Raw genomic sequence first — 23,401 nt, forward strand, 5'->3', positions numbered from 1 at the left:
GCGGGGCGGGACCCGCCCGGCGCTCCCGCGCGCACTCGGCCGCCGGAGCGGTAAGAGCCCCGGGCACCCTCTCCCCTTCCCCTTCCCCGGGAGGGCGGGGGAGTGCGAGGACAGCCGCATCTGGGTGGTGGGGAGACCCTGCCGTCTCTCCTTGTCCTGGTCCCCAAATTCTGCCCTCCGCTTTAGTGGGAAGCCATCGACAGGGACTTGGCACCGCGCGCGGGACCCGGGAGGACCGGACTTGGGGGGTGAAGGTCTGGGGAGGCGCGGGAGGCGCGGCCGAGGGCCCTGTGTGGGTGCGGGCGTGTGAGTGTGTGTGTGTGAGTGTGTGTCGCTCCGGGTCCACGCTCATGCACACACCCACACGCCCGCACTCGGGGTCTGCCCCCTCGGCCGGCCTGAACCTCCGCGGAGACTGCCTTGTGTTCTCAAAGTATCCGGTCGCGGCACCAAGCAAGTCTGAAAAAGTTTCTTCAGTGCCCCAGGTCCGAGTCAGAGGAGGCTGCAGGATCCCTGCCGCCAGGGGCACAGAGGGAGCAGCTCCCCATAAGGCAAAGTCCTCCATCCCGGGGTTCGCCTGTCCTTGGCCCCGGAAAACCGAGCTCTGGCCTTGACCTCCCAGCCAACTTCAGCATCTCTCTTCCTTCAGCTTCACACGCTCTTCCACCCCAGACAACACCCTAAGCTAGTGCTACCTGGATTCACATCCCCCAGGCGGAGCCTACCCCCTGTCCCCCGCCCCTCCCCAGCCCCCCACGCGCTCACTCACTGATCTTCCACTATGCAATCTGGTGAGTATTTCCAGCTATCTCAGATCTGGCACCTGAACTTCACCGTCCTTTCCTAGAGTAGGAAGGCATCTCTGTCTGGGCTAAAAGCAGTATCTGTGCCCCATTCATCCCGTCAATTCCCATCCTGAGAATTAGAGTTACAAGCAGGTGGCTTCTAAAATCAGTCTCTCTTGAACTCCAATTTGAGATAACTAAGGAGACAGCCTGTCTGTTCAGAGGCCTCTTTCTGTCCTCTTTTCCTCCTAGTGCCCCTTTCTGACCTCACCCATATTCATTCCCAGTTCTCTCTGTCCTTTCCTCCCTCAGAACCTGAGCTCAGGAAAGAATCTGCTAACTGTTTACTTACATTGTAAGCTTTGAGTGAAGGAATGAAACTTCCAGGGTGGTATTTGAAGCACAAGAGAGCCAGTGCAGAAGGAATTTGAGGGTGAATGGGGGCCTTCTAGAAAATCAGAGATTCAGTTCATATAGGTAGCCCTTTATTTAGAAGTCCAGCATATATCAAATATTCTTCCTTAATCAATATCAAACAATATATTTCAATTCCGTAAACATCTGAGGGTTAGAAACCAAGCTAAGTGCTTGCTGGTCACAGTCCTGGAGGAGGAAATGACACAGAAACAAATACTCCTTATAAATGCCATAGAAGTTAGTGCAAAGTATCACTGTCTCTCTCACACACACACACACACACACACATACAGCATGGAAGAAGGAGCAATTAGTTTTTTGGAAAGAGTGGGGCAAATTAAGGAAAATTTCAGGGTAAGAAATACACTAGACATGGAGAGACAGATAGGAGTTTGCAAAGCAGTTGAAGGTAGGGCAGCCGAGGCAGAGGAACCAGATAGGCAAAGGCAAGGATGTGGGAATGTTTACAGGCTTGTTGGTAATGATGGGAAGTCTGGTGAGGCGAGTGAAGGGTGCATTAAGAGTTACAACAGGTGGAGAGATGGGAGCTGAATTACGAAGGCTCACAGATGTCATGCAAAGGTGTTTAAACCTAATGGTTTTTAAACGAGAGCAAATAGGTCCCATCTGTGTTTCAGAAAAATACGTAGGAGACAGGTGGAGGTGAGACCAGAGGACAAAGAGGCTGGGGCTCGGGCCCACCACTTGTTAAGCTTCATAGGTGGAGAACTCTTATAAGCTAATTAACCTCTCATCCAGAGGTTTTTTTGTTCCTGCTCCTTCACTGACCAGCCCCTTTAAAAAAATTTTTTTAACTTTTTTTGTTTAATTTTTTGAGAGAGAAAGACAGAGTGTGAGCAGGGGAAGGGCAGAGAGAGAGGGAGACACAGAATCCAAAGCAAGCTCCAGGCTCTGAACTGTCAGCACAGAGCCCGATGCGGGGCTCGAAATCACGAACTGTGAGATCATGACCTGAGCCAAAGTCGGATGCTTAACTGACTGAGCCACCCAGGCACCCCAGCCCCTTTATAAAATTGGGCGCAGTGATTTTACAGTCTATCCTGCTACCAAACTCATATCTTGCCAAATGAGACCGTTTAAAAAAAAATCTGTCCCCTGCACTACTATTTCATAAAATGAAAGACATTTTAATACCAAGGAAAGCATGCAGGCTAAACTTGCAAGATGAAGGCAGTCCTTTAATTTAATAAATTTAGACTGACAAAAAAACTTGCTATCTTGTCCTCATTTTTCTCTATCATCAGGAACTGGTCCCAGTCCTGCAGTTTTTGGTGTTCGGGAACCAAGTATCCAGGTCATTTTGTCCAGTTTGTCTAAGAGCAGGAAGTGAGGAAGCCCACCGACAGTGCGTTTTGTACCCACAAAGAGAGGGTGGGGCCAGGGCATGCTCTTTCCACCTCAGAATACTGTCTCTCTCTCTCCCCCCACTATTCCTCCATGCTGCCTCCTGGCCCAGCCACACATTCATCCTGATTATCTAGAATTCCTTCCTGATACTGGGCATTTGCACATACTCTGATCCTATCATGCCTGAGTAACCATAGCAAAACCATTTTCAAGGTTCTCCCTTGCACAAGGTCAGTCTAATTCGGGCACATCGTTCCCTTATTGGATGTGCCGTTTTTTTGTCATCATTTACCCATTTCATGTTAGCTGAAGTTGTTTCCTGGACCTTCATTGACCAGGAATAAAGTGAAAACAGATTATTCATTTTCTGAAGGATAGTAGTCATGGCTTCCGCTTTAAACTTATTTTTGGAGCCTATGATGTTGCTGCGCCAATACCTAGCATAGTTCTGGGAGCGTTTTAGGTGATGAATGAATTTACTCATGAAAAACTAACTTATTCCCAGCCCACAAAGCCTCCTTTATATGCCACTCTTCCTCTCCTTGAAGTGTTCTAAAGAAGCCTCCTTGTTTCTCTGGGTTCAGTTTCGCCTGCATCAAAACCACAAGACATGGCTGCAGTGATCAATGTTCCAAACCATAAATCAGGAGAGATTTATAAGTCTGATTGCTTCTGGGGCCCCCAGGCCGACATGGGGACTGTCCTAGGAAACACAGTGTGTATCACAGCTGTGGTCCTGGTGCACTCTGACAGTCACTGTGCAGACACAGCTTTCTATTTAAAACACAACAGTTTCTAATGGCCTCAGATAAGAGGGCACAGTGTTAAAACTGATTTCATCTCTCCTATCATAACGCCCAGAGTAGACAAAGGTCTATCAGAACAAACAAATGAAAACAAGTTTTGGTTTTGGTTTGGAGAAAATACAGACCTGTAACAGGCAGAAGTCAATATAGATTAAAGATACATACAATTAGAAGTTAAAGGGCGCCTGGGTGGCTCAGTCAGTTAAGCATCTGACTCTTGATTTCAGCTTGGATCATGATCTCTCGGTTCATAAGTTTGAGCCCTGCATTGGCTCTGCGCTCAGAGTGGGGAGCCTGCTTGGGATTCTCTTTCTTCCTCTCTGCCCCTCCCCTGCTTACACATGCTCGCTCACTCACTCTCTCTCTCTCTGTCTCTCTCTGTCTCAAAATAAATAAACATTAAAAAAAGTTTAGGGTAAATATTATGGTGACCATTTTGACTCTCTAAACGGATGTGAAAATACAGTCTTTTTGAAACTTGTAAGTTGTCCATAAATATTTTAACCAGTATGGGTTCAATACCTTATAGCTAATTTGGGGCATTTCTGAAGGAATGGCTTCCTGTAGCTGGTGGAATGCAGAGCAGCTCCAGGGAAGAGAGGTTTCTGTCTCTGCAGTTTTTCTACAATTGACCTAAGGCAATTTGGCCATCAGCTTGTTCTGAGAAGCTTGATGAAGTCCAAGCTCTCTGACCTTTAAGGCCTCTGGCATGGACTGCTCTACAGGCAGGACTCGGCTAACCCAGTCAGGTTTTGGGGTTCTCCCGAAAAGCATAACTAGAAGATCTCTCTCTCAAAGACCACTAAACTGCTGAACCCAATAGAATCTTATGCCCTGGTAATAGAAGGGTGGATTGCACCTGTATGTTATTATTTGCCAATCCACATATCTCAGGCATCTTCTGTTTCACGGGTGAAAAATGGCTTCTAATATCCCTTGTGCTAATTAGCACATCCTGGGGTTCTGATTAAAGGGGATGATGGTTAAACCGTCTCTAGAAGTGGACACCAAATTACAGATTTTAAATGCTAACTAAAGTCTTCTGGAGAGGACATTCCTGAATAGGGCACTTCGGTGTTACCCAGCCACCCCTAGGCTGTAAATTGCAGCAAACCTGCATACATGTCACACGATATATGCAGAAGTATTTTAGAGTACGTTACGAACAGCATTGCAACACATTTAGGGCAAAGCAGAATCAACAACAACAACAAAAAAAATGCTTTTTTATTTGCCCATGAACGTTTATTATAGCCAGGTTTATCCTTACGTCCCTGTTTATAGAAAAGTGAAATAGTTTGGAGTGCCTTAATAATCCAGATTAATAAGGATTTTCAAATTACCTTACAAAGAAATGAAAATATCAGACAGTGTCTATGGCCAGCTATTGATGAATAAAAAATGGGAACAAAAGTGATGTTGAAGCATCATTTATTCACAGGGCCATTCTCCTAATGCCCCTAGGACACAGGCAAGGATAGGACAAATTAAAACAAAAATTTCTAGATCATGGAAACCAAGCAATGTTCTAGACCATGGGTCAGCAAACATTTTTGTAAAAGGCCAGATAGTAAATATTTTAGGCTTTGCGACTTTATGGGCCATATGGTCTCAGCTACTCAACTCAGCTGTTGTAGCGCTAGAGAAGCCACAGACAGTACGTAAACAAATGAACATATCTGTGTCCCCATAAAATTTGATTTACCAGAACAGGCGGAGGGCACAATCTGGCCAGCAGGCTATAGTTTGCCAACCCCCAGCCCTAACCCAGTACTGACTCTGAGATTTTCAAGAAGATTTTATTTGTTTACAAAAGGACAGCAGCTTTTCAAGTACCATCACTCAGTTCTGCCTTCCTCCCACGACCCACAGCAACTGCCTTTTCTGGGCAGTGGCCTTGTTTCATTCTTTACTATTTCAACTAGGCATTGGCCTAATCATTGACACACTATCTCCAACCTTAAATATCCTAAACTTTATATACCAGCTAAAGGGAAGTATACATTTTTTTTTTTCTATTCCCACCTATAGACTTGTTTATAGGAGTGTTATTACTGAATCCAAGGATTTTTATTTCAAAGGAGACCTTCTAGGGGCATCTGGGTGGCTCAGTTGGTTAAGTGTCTGATTCTTGATTTTGGCTCAGATCATGATCTCGTGGTTCGTGGGTTCCAGCCCGGTGGTCAAGCTCCGTGTTGGTGGTGCAGAGCCTGCTTGGGATTCTCTCTCTCTCTTTGCCCCTCACTTGTTTGCACTGTTTCTAAAAATAAATAAATAAACTTTAGAAAAATAAAAGAAACATTCTAACTTAGTTAACCTGGAGGTTAAGGAACAAAAGAAAGACGATATGGATCATTTGGAACCATTAGCTGTAAGATAGCTCTTGAGTAGTAAATGGGGTAAAGGCATTTTCTGTTTGCTTTCATTTCAAATTACATTTAAAAAAACTTTAGGGGCGTGTGGGCGGCTCAGTCGGTTGAGTGTCTGACTTCGGCTCAGGTCATGATGTCACGGGTGAGTTCGAGCCCCGCGTCAGGCTCTGTGCGGAGCCTGGAGCCTGCTTTGGATTCTGTGTCTCCCTCTCTCTCTGCCATTAACCGATTCTCACTTTGTCTCTGTCTCTCTCAAAAATAAATAAACATTAAAAAAATTTTTTTAAATAGTAATAAAAAATATAAATAAATAAAAAAATTTTAATTCCAATATTGTTAACATCCAGAGTTATATTAGTTTCAGGTATACAATATAGTGATTCAACAATTCCATACATCACTGGTGCTCATCATGGCAAGTGCCCTCCTTAATCCCTATCACCTTTTTAACCCATCCCCCATCCACCTCCCTTCTGGTATCATCAGTTCTCTAGAGTCTGTTTCTTGGTTTGTCTCTCTCACTCTCTTTTTTTCTTTGCTTGTTTGGTTTGTTTCCTAAATTCCACATGTGAGTGAAATCATACAGTATTTGTCTTTATCTGACTGACTTATTTCGCTTAGCATCATACTCTGTAGCTCTATCCAGGTAGTTGTTGCAAGTGACAAGATGTCATTCTTTTTGGGGGGTTGAGTTATGTAACTATATATATATGCCACATCTTCTTTATCCATAAATCTACTGATGGACACTTGGACTGCTTTCTTGGTTTGGCTATTGTAAATAATGCTGCTATAAACATAGGGGTACACCTTCAATCTAGTTATCGTACTACTGGGTATTTGCCCCCAAAATACAAAAACACAAATTCAAATTACATTTTAATCTCAAGCCTCTGAAAATATTCATCAAACAACACACATGTTTGTTGAGCTTCCCACTAGGTTCAAACAACCATGTTAAGTGCTGCATAAAATCTGAAAACAAAACACGGGAGCTCCTTGTGTTCATAGAATTTACAATATACTGTGATAGGAAAACACTCAAGTGACTCTAAACCAAAGGCAAGTATAACTGTCCAAGGTGAGGTAGATGCAAAGCACTCTGGCAGTTCAGAGAAAGAAAAATTCTATCCAGTTGGGAAGAACAAAGAATGGAGGCAGTACTTATCTTAACTGGGTCTTGAATGTGTTAAGACAATGTATTGAACCAACAGCTACATGAGGGTCTTTTGTGAATGTCAGGCATTGCATGGATACTTACATTGTCTTGGTCCAGGTTTTGGAAGGGAATGGTGGGAGATACACACAGTGGGAACAGAGTACAGAGGTGCTTGGATGCCAGCTGAAGCTTCTCACCTCCTCCCAATAGTAAGTGGGAAACCCCTAAGGATGTATGAACAGGAGGGTGAGGGATGGGGAAGCGAAAGGGAGAGCGACAGTAGAGATCTGAGTCCAATGTTGAAGTCATCAACATGAACCATAATGAGACCCTGATCTAGAGTGGTGGCAGTGAATAGAAGTAAAAATAAAAGAAAAGGCATAAGTTCTGAATAAAGAGCCTCTAGGATTTGGGCACTGGGAGAGAAGAGGCTGGTGGCACTGTAGTTGGGCTCTGACATGGTTCAAATCTCAAATATGTCACTGAAAGTGTGACTTCTGAGCCTCAGTTGCCTCGTCTGTAAAATAGAGCTCATAATATCTAACTCACAGGAGAGAATACATGTAAGGAGCCTAGACTTAATAGGCGCCCAATAATGATAGGTATCGATATTACATATTCTTGAGAGAGTGAAAGTTTAGTTAATGACAGCGCTGAGGTTTTAAGCCTAGGTTATTGGGAAAATCTAGGCACCATTAAAAGGAACACAAAAGTCAACAGAAAGAACTAGTATTAACAGTAAGACCACAGGTTTCCTTTTGGATGGGAACAGTTGTCCAGCTGGCCATTAGAACTACTTATCCAGAAGTAGAATTTTTTTATGAATATAATTTGTTGTCAAATTGGCTTCCATACAACACCCAGTGCTCATCCCAACAAGTGCCTTCCTCAGTGTCCATTACCCACTTTCCCCTCTCCCCTACCCCCCCATCAACCCTCAGTTTGTTCCGTGTATTTAAGAGTCTCTTATGGTTTGCCTCTCTCCCTCTCTGTTTGTAACTATTTTTCCCCCTTTCTTTCCCCCATGTCTTTCTGTTAAGTTTCTCAAGATCCACATGAGTGAAAACATACGCTATCTGTCCTTCTCTGACTGACTTATTTCACTCAGCATAATACCTTCCAGTTCCAGCCATGTTGCTGCAAATGGCAGGATTTCATTCTTTCTCATCGCTAAGTAGTGTCCCATTGTATATATGAGCCACATCTTCTTAAAAATATGGAAGCTTCATGAATTTGCGTGTCACCCGTGCGCAGGGGCCGTCCTAATCTTCTCCGTATTGTTCCAATTTTAGTACATGTGCTGCCGAAGCAAGCACTAGAATTTTTTTTTATTAACAGCGTTATTAACATATAACACTATAGGTTATATGTATTATATATATTCTTAATATATTGAGATATAATTCACCTACCACAAAATTCACTCAAAGGAATTTTGAAAGTTCAGTGGTCTTCATATATTCACACAGTTGTACGGCCATTACCACGATCTAATTTTAGAACATTTTCCTTGTGGACAAAAGAAATCCATACCCATTAGCAGTCATTCCCTCCTCATTCCCCTTCCCTTCTGTCCCTGGAAGCCACTAAATTACTTTCCATCTCGATGGAATGAGGTAGATATTTGAAACTCACGACATAAGAGTGGTGTGTGAAACTGTGAGAAAGGAATGTGATTCACCAAGGGAGAGAATGTAGTACAAGAAAAGGTAACAGCCAGACAACCTTGGGGAATGGCTATGTGAGGGGACAAGAGGGCTACATGTGCACGTGATCCTAAGCCCGTACCTCCATTTGGCCAGTATGTTAAGTGGTTTCTTACATACTGTGGCTTTCGTGACAACTTGAGGTTTGACCAATTGGTAAACACCGAGGTCGACAAAAATACTCACTGATTTGACTGAGACTTGACTTCTGGTATAGTGAGAACTCTGTGTTTTCATTTTAGCCTAAGAAAATTATCATCTTGGGGCAACTGGGTGGCTCAGTTGGTTGAGTGGCTCTTTTTTTTTTTTTTCACCGTTATTTTATTTTTTTATTTTTTTAATTTACATCCAAATTAGTTAGCATATAGTGCAACAATGATTTCAGGAGTAGATTCCTTAGTGCCCCTTACCCATTTAGCCCATCCCCCCTCCCACAAGCGTCTGACTCTTGATTTCAGCTTAGGTCATGATCCCAGGCTTGTGGGATTGAGCCCCATGTCAGGCCCCATGCTGAGCATGGAGCCTGCTTGAGATTCTCTCTATCTCTCCCTCTACCCCTCTCCCCTGTCCTCTCTCTCTCTCTCTCAAATAAAAATTTGTTAATTTTTTTAAAAAATGAAAATTATCATCTTGAACTAGCCTTTTAGATCTGTACTGTCCAGTAAGGTAGCCACTAGCCACACATGCCTATGTAAAATATAAAATTAAATCATTTAAGAGTTCTGTTGAACAGTGCTGTTCTACATGACACACTAGCTTGCAAACTTGGTAAAGAGTTTTCTGCTTTGTAGGTAATTTCATAATAGTGACATTCCTCATTTGACTTAATACCTTACTTCTTTCCCTTCCAATTCATCCTGTGTTTCCCTGTGTCAACTATTGTCCAGCAGAACCCAGGCCTTCACCAGCTGGTGTCCAACAAAGCACACTTATGTATATATGTTGCTTTCTCAATGTGAATCTCTGATGACATCACAAAGCTAAATGTCAAGTCATTTTTGATCAGCTCCCAGGTATTTTCTATGCTTATTCTCATTATTGCTGTGATTGTAATTAATACAGTGATATTAAGTAATTTCACAGACACAGATAATACTCATAGTTCCATATACATATCCCTGCATACCAGGTACAAGATCCATGAAAGTTTAGAGATAGCATTGCACGGTTGCATTAGTTTCCTATTGCTGCTGTAACAAATTGCAACAAACTTAGTGGCTTATAACAACACAGATTTATTCTATTACAGTTCTGGAGGTCAGAAGTCCCAAACTGGTTTTCACTGGGCTAAAGTCAAGGTGTTGGTAAGCCTGGTTTCTTCTGGCATCTCTGAGGGGAGAAAGGTTTCCTTGACTTTTTCAGCTTCTGGTGGCCGCCCATATTTGGCCTGGCCCACGGCCCCTCCTTCGTCTTGATCACCCCAATCTCTGCTCCTGCTCTCTCCTCACCTTTTCCTCTCTGTAATCATATTTCCTTCTGCCTCTCTTGGAGGACACTTATGGTTTCATTTAGGACCCATCCAAATAACCCAGGATAATCTCTCCATCGCAAGATCCTTAATTTAACCATATATGTGAAATCCCTTTTGCTATGTAGGGTAACATTCACAGGGTCCAAGGAACAGGACATAGATACCTGTGGGGGCCATTATGCAGCCTACTCCAAGGTTATGTAAACCTTCTTATCGGTAGAAGAAAGTTTACTCCTACCAGATTTAATTATTGGGGGCTTTGAACAAAGTTTAGCAATTCCGATTAAGGCAGAAAGTATTTGTAATCATGTTGACAGATATTAAAATGTCTGACGATGCCGGTGACACCTCAGCCACTGGAGACAAAGCAGAAATTACCAAGATGCCCAATAGCAAGTTTTTACCCAAAGAGACAGAAGCACACTGTGATTCAGCTACAATTCCAAATGAGCCAACACCAGCTGACGCCACAGAAGATGGGCATGAAAATGCAACCATTCAGTGTGCAGAGACTGCAAACACCCAGCACCCTGAGTCCCAACACTCCAGTGCCACGCAGCATCCCCCCAATGGAGAAGTGACTGAGGATGCGCTTGCTGAATGCATTGACTCCGTCAGCCTCGAGGCGGAACCTGGATCTGAAATACCCCTGAAAGAGCAGAGTAATCCGGTAAGAGCGGTTCATTCGATTCGGTTCAACCTGGGTTCTTATTGACACCTACTGTGGGCACAGATTTGTGCCAAGCTCCGTGGGTGGGGGGTGGGGATTCAGAATATACTATGGCATCACCTCTGTCATCAAAAGTGTGTTGGGTGGTGAGAAAAGGCATACATGAGAATAATTGGTCATTATGTTATTTGCATTTTGATAATTACAGTAATACTAATAACAGCCACCAATGACTGGACACATCATTGTGCCAGGCACCCCACTAGCCACTTTCGGGTCAGGTAATTCACTCCATACGACAGTTCTTTGAGGTTTTGAGATGGATATTATTAACCTTAATTTATAGATGAGGCAATCAGGAGGCAGCTTAGTGAGATATTAAGCTACTTGGTAATAAATGGAAGATATTGAAATATTGGACATAAAGAGTCCAATTTATTAACAAGCCTGATTCCACCCTAAAGAAGTCAGTGTTTCTTTAATACCACTTAAATTTTAACACATATTTACAGATCTACTGTGGGATCTTAAACATTCAGATCACTATTTGATCATCAGCTATACCACTTTCCAAAGGACCAGAGGCAGAGCATGTTCATTGCCCCTTCCCTTCAGTGTCCACATCTGTCTTTTGAGGGATTAAGATAGACCAGTGTCTCCAAATTGGTACCGTGTACAACGTCAGTCTGACCAACGAGCTGGATTTTCTTGGCATTTTTACCTTCATCCACGTGGGGACTGGTGGGGATGGAGAGGCTCCCAGCATGAAAGAGGGAGGCAGGCCACTCCCCTCCAGTCCTGTGCTTTCCACAGTGATGGTACAGGATGGGGGGCGGGGGGGAATAGCGGTTTTCCTCAACCAGGCCCCAGCCCTGCTCATCTGAAGTATGCCACCAGAGACCACCTCCGTGTCTGTCCTTGAAGGGACAATACGACATGCAATGAAAGGGGGAAACTAAACAGAGAACCAGTGCTGGGCATTCCCTCTTGAACCTATCATTAACACCTATCATTAACCTATCATTAACTTGAGCAAGATACCTAATTTCTCTGTGCCTCAGTTTTTCCCTCTATAAAATGAAGAAGTTGCACATGAAGAGCACTAGGTATACTTCTGACTAATATTTTGTGATTCTTTTATTCAATATCAGGCTTCTTGTGCCTCTGTTTCTTCAAAAGGTTTGACTTTTAGAACTATTCTAAAATGAGATGGACTTCCTCAGGGAGGAGGGGGTTTCCCACGTCTGGAGATGTTTAAACAAAAGCAAACAGTGGTTTTGTAGGGATGTCATGGAAGGGATCTGAGGACCAGCTGAGAGTTTTTATGAGATATGGTACACATACAAGGAAAGTTGTGTTTGTGAGTTCCAAGAGTTCACAGACTTCAGAGCCACCATGGACCCCCTAAGGGATTAAGCACTCCTAAACCAGAGGCTCTCAACTCTAGTTGAACGTTTCAACCACTGGGAAATGTTTTATTTATTTATTTATTTATTTTTAATTTTTTTTTTTTTAACGTTTATTTATTTTTGAGACAGAGAGAGACAGAGCATGAATGGGGGAGGGTCAGAGAGAGAGGGAGACACAGAATCTGAAACAGGCTCCAGGCTCTGAGCTGTCAGCACAGAGCCCGACGTGGGGCTCGAACTCACGGACCATGAGATCATGACCTGAGCCGAAGTCGGACACTTAACCAACTGAGCCACCCAGGCGCCCCTACCACTGGGAAATGTTTAAAAAAATGCTTGGGGCACATAGGTGGCTCAGTAGGTTAAGCATCCAACTTCAGTTCAGGTCATGATCTCACAGTCTCTTAGTTTGAGCCTCGCGTTAGGCTCTGTGCTAACAGCTTGGAGTGTGGACCCTGCTTCAGATTCTGTGTCTCCCTCTCTCTCTGCCCCTCCCCCACTCGCACTTTGTCTCTCTCTCAAACATAAATAAACATTTAAAAATGCTGATGCCAGGGTCCGTATTAGTCTGGGTTCTCCAGAGAAATAGAGCCAATTGGATATATATTTAAAAATCCTATACCTATATATACCCATATGCCTGACTCTGGAGACTGTTTGCCCTGCACGCTTTCTATTGTGGGAAACATTGGTTCTCAATTTTTATTATAAAAGCAACTGTTAATAAGTATCTTTGTACATTAAGAAAACCATATTTTCTGCACCATTATGACCTGACCTGACCTAAAGAAACTATACTAGCTCCACTAATTCAAAGTATATATGTTCCTAATGGATAGATTATACATTCCAATTTCAGACTTCTAATAATGATAACAAGACTGCTAATAAAACTAGTACAAAAAAAAGTCAGTATGCTCCTACCTATCCCCCTTCTTAATTTTTTGAGCACACTGCTTTTGAAAGCACTTTGTAAACCTCCTTCATGCCACAGGGTTAGAGCCAATTAGTAGACAGGTATTGCCCTCCTTTCCCTACACGACACTGATAGTTTTCAAGGACTTGGAAAGGAGAGCATTTCTTCATAATGAAGCATCACAAAAGTATCTGGATGGAAGTGCAAATATTGGCCAGCCAGCTTGGGCCTGTGGCTCTGGGTGTATGTGTTTGGCATTGCACCAGAAGCTCAGTGAAACCAAGATGTGGGAGGAATGCCCATCAGTATGTTTGTTCTAAGAAGGTAGAAAGCCGATATGGCTGGTGGGAGGGCCGTGAGGAAAGAGGGTATTTCTTCCACCAAAGTCATATATAAACCCCAGGTCATATATAAACCCTTCTAAGTAGGTGCAAATTTAGTCTCTTTCTAAGGATTACCCAGAGAGGGGGTGGGTGGTTCAACTATCTCTCTTGGTAACCTATCCTTTTAAATTAAAATTGGAAGTCACTGTTGTGTCTTGTCTTCAAGCATTGTTCATTTGCTGTTTTATTGCCCTTGTTGCATACTTATTAAAAGAAATCCTTAGCAATGATGAAAGCAACTATTTTTCTGTTGATCCAGAAGAGAATTAATTTTGCAGAAAATCTTGAATCGAAAGTTCATTTACAAGTTGGCTGTTTGGATCTTGAACACAGGTCCCTTGAGGAATGGCGGGTCCAGTAGGAAAACACCCAAGAAAAAAGCTGACTTGATCCCAGGCATATCTGAGCCTAAAAGAATCTCATTATCCCTTTAAACAGCTTCTATGGGAAAATAACACTTTTAACAGAAGAAAAAAGAAAAAAAAAACCTGGCAGAATAGCCTTTGAGAATGTATAAACCAGTATCTTCTAGGACACACTGGATTTTGCAAAAATATGCTCAGATGTGTATATATTTTTTTCTTTAAGTGACTTGTATCTGCATAGTTATTTTGGGTCTGAGTCCCCTTAAAATCCCCATTATTAGCTTCACCTTTGCCTGAGTCAGTCCAGTGGTTGTAACCCGGCAGGTAGGGTGGTGTGACCAGGAGGGACAAAGAGAAGAGGAAGAAGCCAGTGGTTCTGCCAGCTGCTTAGCTGGCACCTCTGCTTTGAAGGACCACACCACTGACAGTTTATGTACTCAGAAAAGACATCTCTGTCTTTGATGCTACTTCTTTTTCTCATCCATTCTGACATACAGACTAGAGGTCACTGAGTTGAGACTTCCTGCGGGATCTACTCTACAACATCCATGAGTGATGATTCCCAGACTTACTTGAACGTTGGAGATTAGACTAGACTCTCTAAGGCCTCTACCAGCCCCATGACACCACGTGTTGTGCCTAGGAATCTGAGTGGTGCAACTATCTTCAGGATGCCTACAGTCTAGTTGGAGAAAGGAGTGTTGTATAAAAGTAATTATGGCATGTCTTATAGTACTAGATAGGACAGACACAAGGGAAGCCTTAGATGGGGCACTTAAATCGGTCTTCAGGAGGTGGGGATGTCTTCAGACTCAATTTAGAGATGTTTTTCTTAAGTGCTAGTCAGGAGTGACATTTATTTCCAGAGATTTTCTGGGAAGTTATTAGATACTGGCCCATCAGTTCCTGTAAGATCCAATCTAGACCAAATTTCCCTAAGTTCTGAACACCAAGAAATGTTACCCAGAGTGGGGAAAAAAGTCATCTCTACTGTTCAACGCCAATACATAAGGCCAATTATGAAAGTAAAGAATTCTAATGTTACCACTAAAGGTACTCGCAAAGGAAAACATAGACTACCACTGGTTAGTTCTCTCCCTAGGAAAGGAAAAACAGAATATATTACAAGCCATAAAATTGCTGTCAAGGGAAACAAAGAAGAGAGAACATAGACCAAGACTCACAGATGGCAGATTTTTGCCACTTAAATAAGTAGAGTTTGCTTCTGTTTTTGTTGTTGTTGTTGTTGTTGTTTTCTTGTTTTGTTTTTGAGTATTTCCTCCTTGAAGACTACTCTACCTGATGGCACTCAGTTTTTGGCTTTGGTGGATGCTGGTGCCATTTGGCCGTAGAGGGCAGTACCTCCTAAATCTGGTAGTATTATTGGAATAACCTGGGGAGCTTGTTAAAAATTCAGATTCCCTGGCTCTGCACTGAGATTCTTATTCAAAAGATCACAGTGGAAGCTAAGACTGTATTTTAGAAATGTTTTTTATTTGTTTGAGAAAGAAAAGGAGGAGCAGAGAGAGAATCCCAAGCAGGCTCTGCACTGTCAGCACAGAGCCCCACACGGGGCTGAATTCCATGACTCTGGGATTATGACCTGAGCTGAAACCAAGAATCAGATGCTTAATTGAGCCACCCAGGCTCCCCAAGACTCTGTATTTTTAATAAGTTCCTCCAAATGATACTCTTGCAGTCTGTAGACCAGTGTTTGGGAACCACTAATACTAGGACATGGAAACAGCTAGTTGAAGAATCAGGTGAGATTGAGAAGATGGTGAGTTCAGTAGTGAACATGCCATGGGACATCCAAGTGAAGGTATTGTGTGGGCAGTTGGTTATAACAGCCTGGAGCCCGGGAGAGAAATTTAGAAGCCATTAATATTTGGATGTTATTTAAGAAATGGGAGTGGGTGAGATTGTCTAAGTGGTATATGTGAATAAAGAAACACAGAGGCCAAGGACTTGGCCCTGGAAGTTTCCTGCCCCTGAGCCAACTTGGCTCTTAGATTCTTTTTGATATGTTGTGGTAGCCAGTAAAGTAGTTGAGACAGCGAGAGTTACCTCTTGTCTTCACGATCTTACCATCACATTCTATAAGGGAAATCAATCACAGATCTCATTGTACCACACTGACATTTTAAAATTGAACATTAATTAATAAGAAAATTAAAAACAGATCATGAGAACTGTTTTCATGTAGACTTGAGAATGTCCCATCGTTCTGTCCTTTCAGGTGCTTTGACCACCACCCTGAATGAGTTTCACTTAAGACAAATGCCTAGAATTCTAGAAGCAGGGTTTTCTTCCCTTAGAGCTGGCATCAAAAAAATAGAATTCCCTGATGTTCAGAGTTGGCTAAAACGCCATTTAGCACAGGGCAAAAACCTTTCTTATGTGCTATTAATAAAAAGAGAGGCTCTAAAATAAATGTAACCATTTGTAAACCTTGAATACCTTTAATATCACCATGTAGAACCCCTTTCAGATATTCAGAATGCTATTTAATAAATAGTTCATCAGTTAAAACCCACTTCTGCAATTCAGTATGCTAATTAGCAAAGCATCAGCTGTTAATAAAGACACAGATAATGGAAATGCTCATTATATATGTCTCTGGAGTATGGCTTTCATGATTAGGATGCCAGCTGACCACCCTGAACTCCAGCATATTTTATTAGGATGCGGGAAGCACTTGGATTATAACTTAATTAAGGCATTCCCCCTAATATCACAATATGCATTTGGCGACTTTCTAACATAAACTGAAATCATAAAAGATGGACCAAAAAAAGTAAGAGTCAGAAGATAGGGCATGGAAGCCATGAGTATAGAGCATTTTAAGAAGGTCAAAGTAGTTAAGCTTCAGATGCTAGTGAAAGGTCAAGAAATAAAATGACTGCAATGACTCCATGACTTTGGCCACAAGAAAGCCATTGTGGCATTGATGAGAATGGTTTCATGAAGCATGGTGGCTGTGGGAGAATACTGTGGCAGGTGGAGTAATGGAGGGGGGTAGATACAGCAGGTAGGCACTTTTTGTAAAAAGTGAAGAAGCAAGATGTGGGGCAGAAACCAGATAAGTTTGAGACAAAATTTCTGTCCTTGTGATTTTCATTTGTAGGTTTAGAGACGGAGGAAGCACGTACGTGGTTAAATATGGGAAGTAGCGGTAGAGAAAGGTTGAAAAGCCAGGAGAGAAGGGAAGACCAACCTATCCAGGCCCAGCGGTGTTCATGTGGAGGTGATAATTTTAACTGAGAAGACATCACTTCCATAATGCTAGATGCGAAGGAAGTAATTGCGAGTGCGGGGTGCAGTTAGATCGAATTTGTATTTAGATGGGTATTTGGTGTAGGCCGGTGTGTATTTTGTGCATAAAAAGGACTACTCAGGCTTTTAATATGGTTTTAAACAATTAGTGTTCAATGTATTAAGGTTATAAATTCAAAAATGCAATTCTTCCTAGACTTTATGTTCATCTCACGAATCTTATTCTATTTGGAAGTTTAGCAATATTGAACACTTTCAAGGGATTTTGATGAATGGTTTGTCCTTTTTACCAACTTAAATATGTTCAAATATCTTTAAATTGTGTCTATACGAATTTAATGTATTCTGTTTTCTGTTTAAGTACCTCATTTATCTACTCAAACAAAACCTTGCTGAGTCCATAGGAAGTGCTATAAATCTATTAAATAATGGGTTGGACCTAAAGACCTGTTAGATGCCAATACTATGCATCAACTTAGGAAGATTTCAACTTAAAATCATAAGTCTAATCATTCAATTATTCATTTTAAATTGTCTTTTTAAAGTTTCACTCTAATTTCTTAACCAATTGTGCAGAAAAGACCAAATATGCATAGAAATATTAATAGCATGACTTTGATGCTTTAAACCTTTCTATATTTGATTTTAAACATTCTCAGAGTTGAATGATGCATACTCACCAAGGAAAAAAATTACCTGGAAATAACTGAGGCCATTTTTAAGCAAATATTTTGACAGAACTTCAGGCATCCAGAGCAATTTACATCTTCGCTGAATGTCACACTGAGCCCCTTTTTAGAGCAGCTATGTCATAAGTAACAAAACTTAAAAAGGGTTTGGTCTCACAGATGCAAGCTGTGTGTAGTACCTAATTCTTGATTTACTTAAGACATAGGATAACCAGGTTGATCTTTGATCTTTACAACAGGTACCTATGTTACTATCTAACTGTTAAAGTCCTTTGAATTCAATGGAATTCTAATATTTGTACATTTTTTATGTCTAATGATACATGTAAATTTGATAGCGTAAAATAAATTAATGTATTTTTTATTTAATGATAAGGACCTTTAAATGGAACACCAGATATGTAAATATCTTTTCTACTTAAAGAACTTTGAACGTGATGGAATCCTGCATTCTTTGTATTCTTAGGACCACACAACAGCTGTGGATGTTTAAATGATCTCCAGTTGAGGGGTGCCTGGGTGGCTCAGTCGGTTGAGCGTCTGACTTCAGCTCAGGTCATGGTCTCACGGTTCGTGGGTTCGAGCCCCGCGTCGGGCTCTGTGCTGACAGCTCAGAGCCTGGAGCCTGCTTTGGATTCTGTGTCTCCCCTCTCTCTGTGCCCCTCCCCTGCCCATGCTCTGTCTCTCTCTGTCTCTCAAAAGTGAATAAAGATTAAAAAAAATTTTTTTTTAATGATCTCCAGTTGAGTTTTGGGTATCCCTCTTGATCAAGCCAAGTCTGATTTTGCTCTCGAAATGAAGTCATAATGTTCTGAGAGTTTATGAACAGGAACAGGAAGTTAAGAGAGTTTCCATCTGGTGGCTTCTGTGTTCTCTGTGAATTAGGATGTGAAGCTGACTGTTTGCTTTAAGTTTATTTATTTATTTTGAGAGAGAGAAAGAGAGAGAGAGAGAGAGAGAACAAGTGTGGGAGAGGGGCAGAGAGAGAGAGAGAGGGAAAGAAATATCCCAAGCAAGCTTCATACTGTCAGCGTGGAGCCTGACACGGAGCTCGACCTTGAGATCATGACTTGAACTGAAACCAAGAGTTGGACTTAACCAACTGAGCAACCAGGCACCCCAAAGCTGTTTGTTAAAGGAGGTGAGGGTTACATGGGGTGAAGGTGAGAAAAAAGTTTTAAAATAACCATATTTGTTTAATGAAAGATCTGAGTAGATCCATGCCCCCTACTTTATAGACTCATAAGCCATTTAAAGCAGAGACAATACTCAAGATGAGAATTCATGTTGAACATTTAGTTTATATGGTTTTTATATCAAATGTGCACATTTAGTCATTTGAGTATTTGCCATTGATAACAAATTTTCTTTGCAGCTGATCACGAGGTCGCAGCTCAATGTCAAAGGAGCTTTATTAATAAAGCAATTGAAGCATTTATACTGCAAAATATTCTAGACTCATTTAACATTTATTTTCATTTGCTAGTCAATTACCAGCTGTCAGAGCATATTAAGTATTATAAATCTGAGTCAAAAGCTGTCACCCCTAAGTGTATTAACTCTCCCTAATCACATAGGTAGTGATTTGTCCTGTAAAAGAATGATATTAATCACCAACTTACATCTGTCTTCATGATGGTATAAAATTGCCACTGGCTTCCATTGCAAAAGTGAAGTAAATCAATGTAGACACCAAAAATGAAAGCAGACAGTCATGAATCATGAGTATTTCCATTCATGTTAACAAGCTCCTCATTGTTTCCAGGCAGAAATAAATGTCAGCCAACTTTCAAAGCTTTTTTGCTCCTTAGTGTTAAAAATGTAGATGATGATGATCACTAGTTAACGTTGATGGAGTTTTTATTATGTGCCAGGCATTATGCTCAAAGTTTTATATGAATTATTTCTTTTAACATTGACAATAATCCTGTGAGTTTATTGGCTCTTATATTTATGGTTCTTACACTACCATACCTTTCATTTCATAATGAATAAATGATAGCTTGAAAGACTTGAATAACTTGCCCAAAATGGGAGAGCCTGGAGTCAAACCCAAGCAGTTTAATTCCATAACCTCTCCTCTTGACCAGTATTCTACAGTGATGGATGGTGTTTGATATTTACTAGGTGAATTGGTTAAGAATGCATTTGGGTACAAATAACTAAAATCCAACATATAGTAGCTTACCCAATAGCAACTTATTTTTTTCTGGCTTAACAAAAAGAATGAAGACAGGCGGCTACTCATATTGGTTTAGTAGCTCAGCAACGCCAGGACCAGTGACTCTGTGATTCCCTGAACTTTCTCTCATGGCAGCAAAAATGGCTGCTTCAGTTTCAAGTACCACATTTATATGCAGGGCAGGAAAAAAAGGATGACGGTAAGAGTTGGCACCAGCCATAACTGTGTAGTTTGTCATGAAAGCAAAAGCTTTCCCGTTTACATCTCATTGGCTAAAACTGTTTGACATGTCCACCCTCATCTGCAAAGGTAGAAGGCAGCAGGGAGAAGGGGGAGGCGGAGGCTGATGGACCAGCCTTGGGTCCAAAGTTATAGGCTCTACAACCTCCGTAGGAATATTTCACTGAACTTTCTCTTTTTTTGGAGTAAAGAGCTGTGATTCTCTAACACCTCATGTACTACTCCGAATGTATTCTTGCCTCATTTTCTAGAATGTATTCCTAAATAATAAGGGAAAGCTGCAGTTCCACTAATTGAGTCAGGGCTCATTGGTTACAAGCAACAAAAACTATTACACACTGAAGAAAATGGGTGACTTTCAGTCATTTATTCAACAAATAAATGTATTAAGTACTCATTGTATGCCATGTACTCTTCCAGGCCCTGGGGATATACCAGTGAACAAAACATTTAAAAAAGAAACAGACGGACAGACTTACTGACTATGCAGGAACCTCATGGAACCCAAAGATAGGAATGCGGTAGGCCCTTGAAGAGGGACAGGAACCAGGGGCCCAGAAGCTGTCAGGAATTCAACAGCTTCTCTCCGCATATCTCCTTCATCTGCTCACTCTGATTTCTCTTAATCTGTAGTCACCATGATGGATAGAATATGGTCCCCTACACGGCCTGACTTTTCATCTTCTATTCAAGCAGCCAGCTCAAGCTGAACCAGAGTCCCTCAATCTCAATCCAAATACTTAGGCAGAAGAAGTTGAATCCACAGAGCCCGGGGACAGTGAGAGATATAGTTACAGTGGTCACTGTGAGTGGAGTGGACACCTTGAACGGCATCTACCTCAAAAGGCTACCTGTTGCTGCTGCCCATCCCCCAGCTTATTGGTGCTCTTCTAGACACTTAGCCCATCATCCCTCAGAACTCCCTCCTGTCACCCCAGAGGTTAGTTACCTCTAACCTGGAAGAGGACATTTGCTTACCTATGTTAAAGTTGCCCATTTAAACTTTTTCAAATCACTTTGCACCCTAATATGGTAAATGTTTTCCCGCTCACAAGCCTCGTCCCTATCTTCCAGATAATGGGATATTTGGGTCTTTGTTAACATCAAACTTACTTCAAGCAGAGCCCTCAGAAGCCAACACCACTACTAATCAATTTTGTTCCAAAGTATGCATTGAAATGTGGGTCAGTGTATTCTGTTATGGCCCTTATAAATGCGAAGCCAGGGAGATATGGTTATTTTTTTTAACTTTCTTTTTGTTTCAAACCAATGGGTGTTTTTTCACTCATGCGTGTACTGAATTGCTAACCTTGGGGCTAATTTGTTTTTCTACAGGCTGTGGATTCCCCATCACATGGAGGGGGATGGGCAGGCTGGGGCTCCTGGGGCAAATCTCTGCTCTCATCAGCATCTGCCACAGTAGGTAAGAATTATATGTTGCATTTGAATGGATAAAGTTCAGAAGCCTAATAATAGCATTTGACATTTTGATCATACCATGTACTGATAGAGTTTAACATTAGCCCATGAGATAATAAGAGCAAATCATTTTTAGTGCTTGCAGCTCTAAGTACTTCATGTATATTGATACATTTTTCCTCAGAATAACCCTACAAAAGAGGTATTTTGGGGGAGCGTCTGGGTGGCTTAGTCGGTTATGTGTCCAACTTCGGCTCAGGTCATGATCTCACGGTTCGTTTATTCCACCCCAATGTCGGGCTCTGTGCTGTCAGCACAGAGCCTGGAGCCTGCTTCGGATTCTATGTCTCCCTCTCTCTCTGCCCCTTCCCCACTTGCACTCTGTCTCTGTCTCTGTCTCTCTCTCTCAAAAATAAATAACCACTTAAAAAATAAAATAAAATCTTTAAAAAAAAAAACAAAGTCAAAAGTAGGTGGGCTGAGATTTGAACCTAGTAGTATAGATTTAACCACTATATTATATTGCCCCTTAAAATGTAAGATTTGAGCTCTTATAATATATTCTTAAAGTTTTGTCCTTATCATCCCACCAGAATGTTTTAAAATATACAACTAACCTACTCTGTGAAAAGATTTGGGGTATTTCAATAAAATATGCAGGTATGAAGGATAGAGTAAATATCCCAAATTGATAGAGTTAACTGTAATTGAGCATTGACCTTGACTCTGAGCTTCTTGGCTGCCAGTAGATTATCAATATTTCATTGAATGATAAACCAAAACTTAGTTTATCTAGATAAATTTATTTTCCGGTGTTGAATTTTTGAAGACATTTCTTGTATCAGCTCTGTGTGTACAAAGAGAAAATATAATGGACAGTGTCTTCATCAGCATAGGTTTGGCAAGTATTCTTCGTGTGACCAATTCTTTTTTTTAAATTTTTTCTTTTAGATTTATTTATTTTTGAGAAACAGAGTGAGACAAAGGGTGAGCGGGGGAGGGGCAGAGAGAGAAGGAGACACAGAATCTGAAGCAGGCTCCAGGCTCTGAGCAAGCGGTCAGCACAGAGCCTGATGTGGGGCTCGAACCCACGAACTGTGAGATCATGACCTGAGCTGAAGTCAGACGCTCAACCGACTGAGCCACCCAGGTGCCCCTTGTGTGACCAGTTCTTATGTGCATCTTTCATGAAAACTGAAGGAATAACAGCAACATGTCTAAGATAATTTAACAAAGGCATTTCATCTTGAAGGTGGAGCAAATGAGGAGCAGGACAGGGAAGCAGTAGGTAATGTGGCTTTCAGATCATCTAAGTCAAGTGTTCTCAAGGTGTACTCCATGGCTGTAAGGATCTTGTAATGGGCCATAAATTGGTCCAATTCACTGGATAGGAGGGATAGGAAGGTCGAAGGTCTTTTGCCCCACTCTGATGGCCCATGGTCACAGTTTAAGGGCCAGCTGTCCAATTTGATAGAATTTAGACTGTCTGGAAGAATTAGATAGACTTCATTCCTCTCTTTCCGTGTCTGGAATATCAGGGAACTCTGGCAAGAAGGAGATGGTGGTCAAATAAATGTTGGCCTTTGGGGAGGGCCCGGAGAGCAGATTTTTTTCTGTTGCTGATTTAAGGGGCCAGGTATGCTGTGGATTCTACATATGCAGATGGAAAAATCAACCGAGTTGAAGTAGAGGAACCTGTTTGGTTTTCCAAACAGGAAAGAGTCTCTTCAAGAGAGTGAAGACAGGTACCTGCAGCCATCTTGCTTCC

General features: G+C 41.8%; 1 protein-coding gene and 1 non-coding gene across 2 annotated transcripts in view; one reads left to right on the top strand and one right to left on the bottom strand.

Annotated features, from left to right (window-relative positions):
* FAM114A1 (family with sequence similarity 114 member A1) overlaps positions 1–23,401 on the top strand; it is a 68,696-nt gene continuing 45,295 nt past the window's right edge. Inside the window, exons 1-3 of the mRNA XM_047091481.1 lie at positions 1–50; positions 10,402–10,754; positions 21,550–21,637. Coding sequence (XP_046947437.1) covers positions 10,410–10,754; positions 21,550–21,637 — 433 coding nt within the window. The 5' untranslated portion in view covers positions 1–50; positions 10,402–10,409. The remainder of the gene's footprint in view (positions 51–10,401; positions 10,755–21,549; positions 21,638–23,401) is intronic.
* On the bottom strand, positions 8,117–8,223 carry LOC124521387 (U6 spliceosomal RNA). Its single transcript, XR_006964485.1, has one exon. It is a non-coding gene; the product is annotated as a U6 spliceosomal RNA (small nuclear RNA).

The sequence above is a fragment of the Lynx rufus genome, unplaced genomic scaffold (genome assembly GCF_022079265.1).
Source record: "Lynx rufus isolate CCGP_SWC_20201006 ecotype Redwood Valley unplaced genomic scaffold, mLynRuf1.p SCAF_3, whole genome shotgun sequence".
NCBI lineage: Eukaryota > Metazoa > Chordata > Mammalia > Carnivora > Felidae > Lynx > Lynx rufus.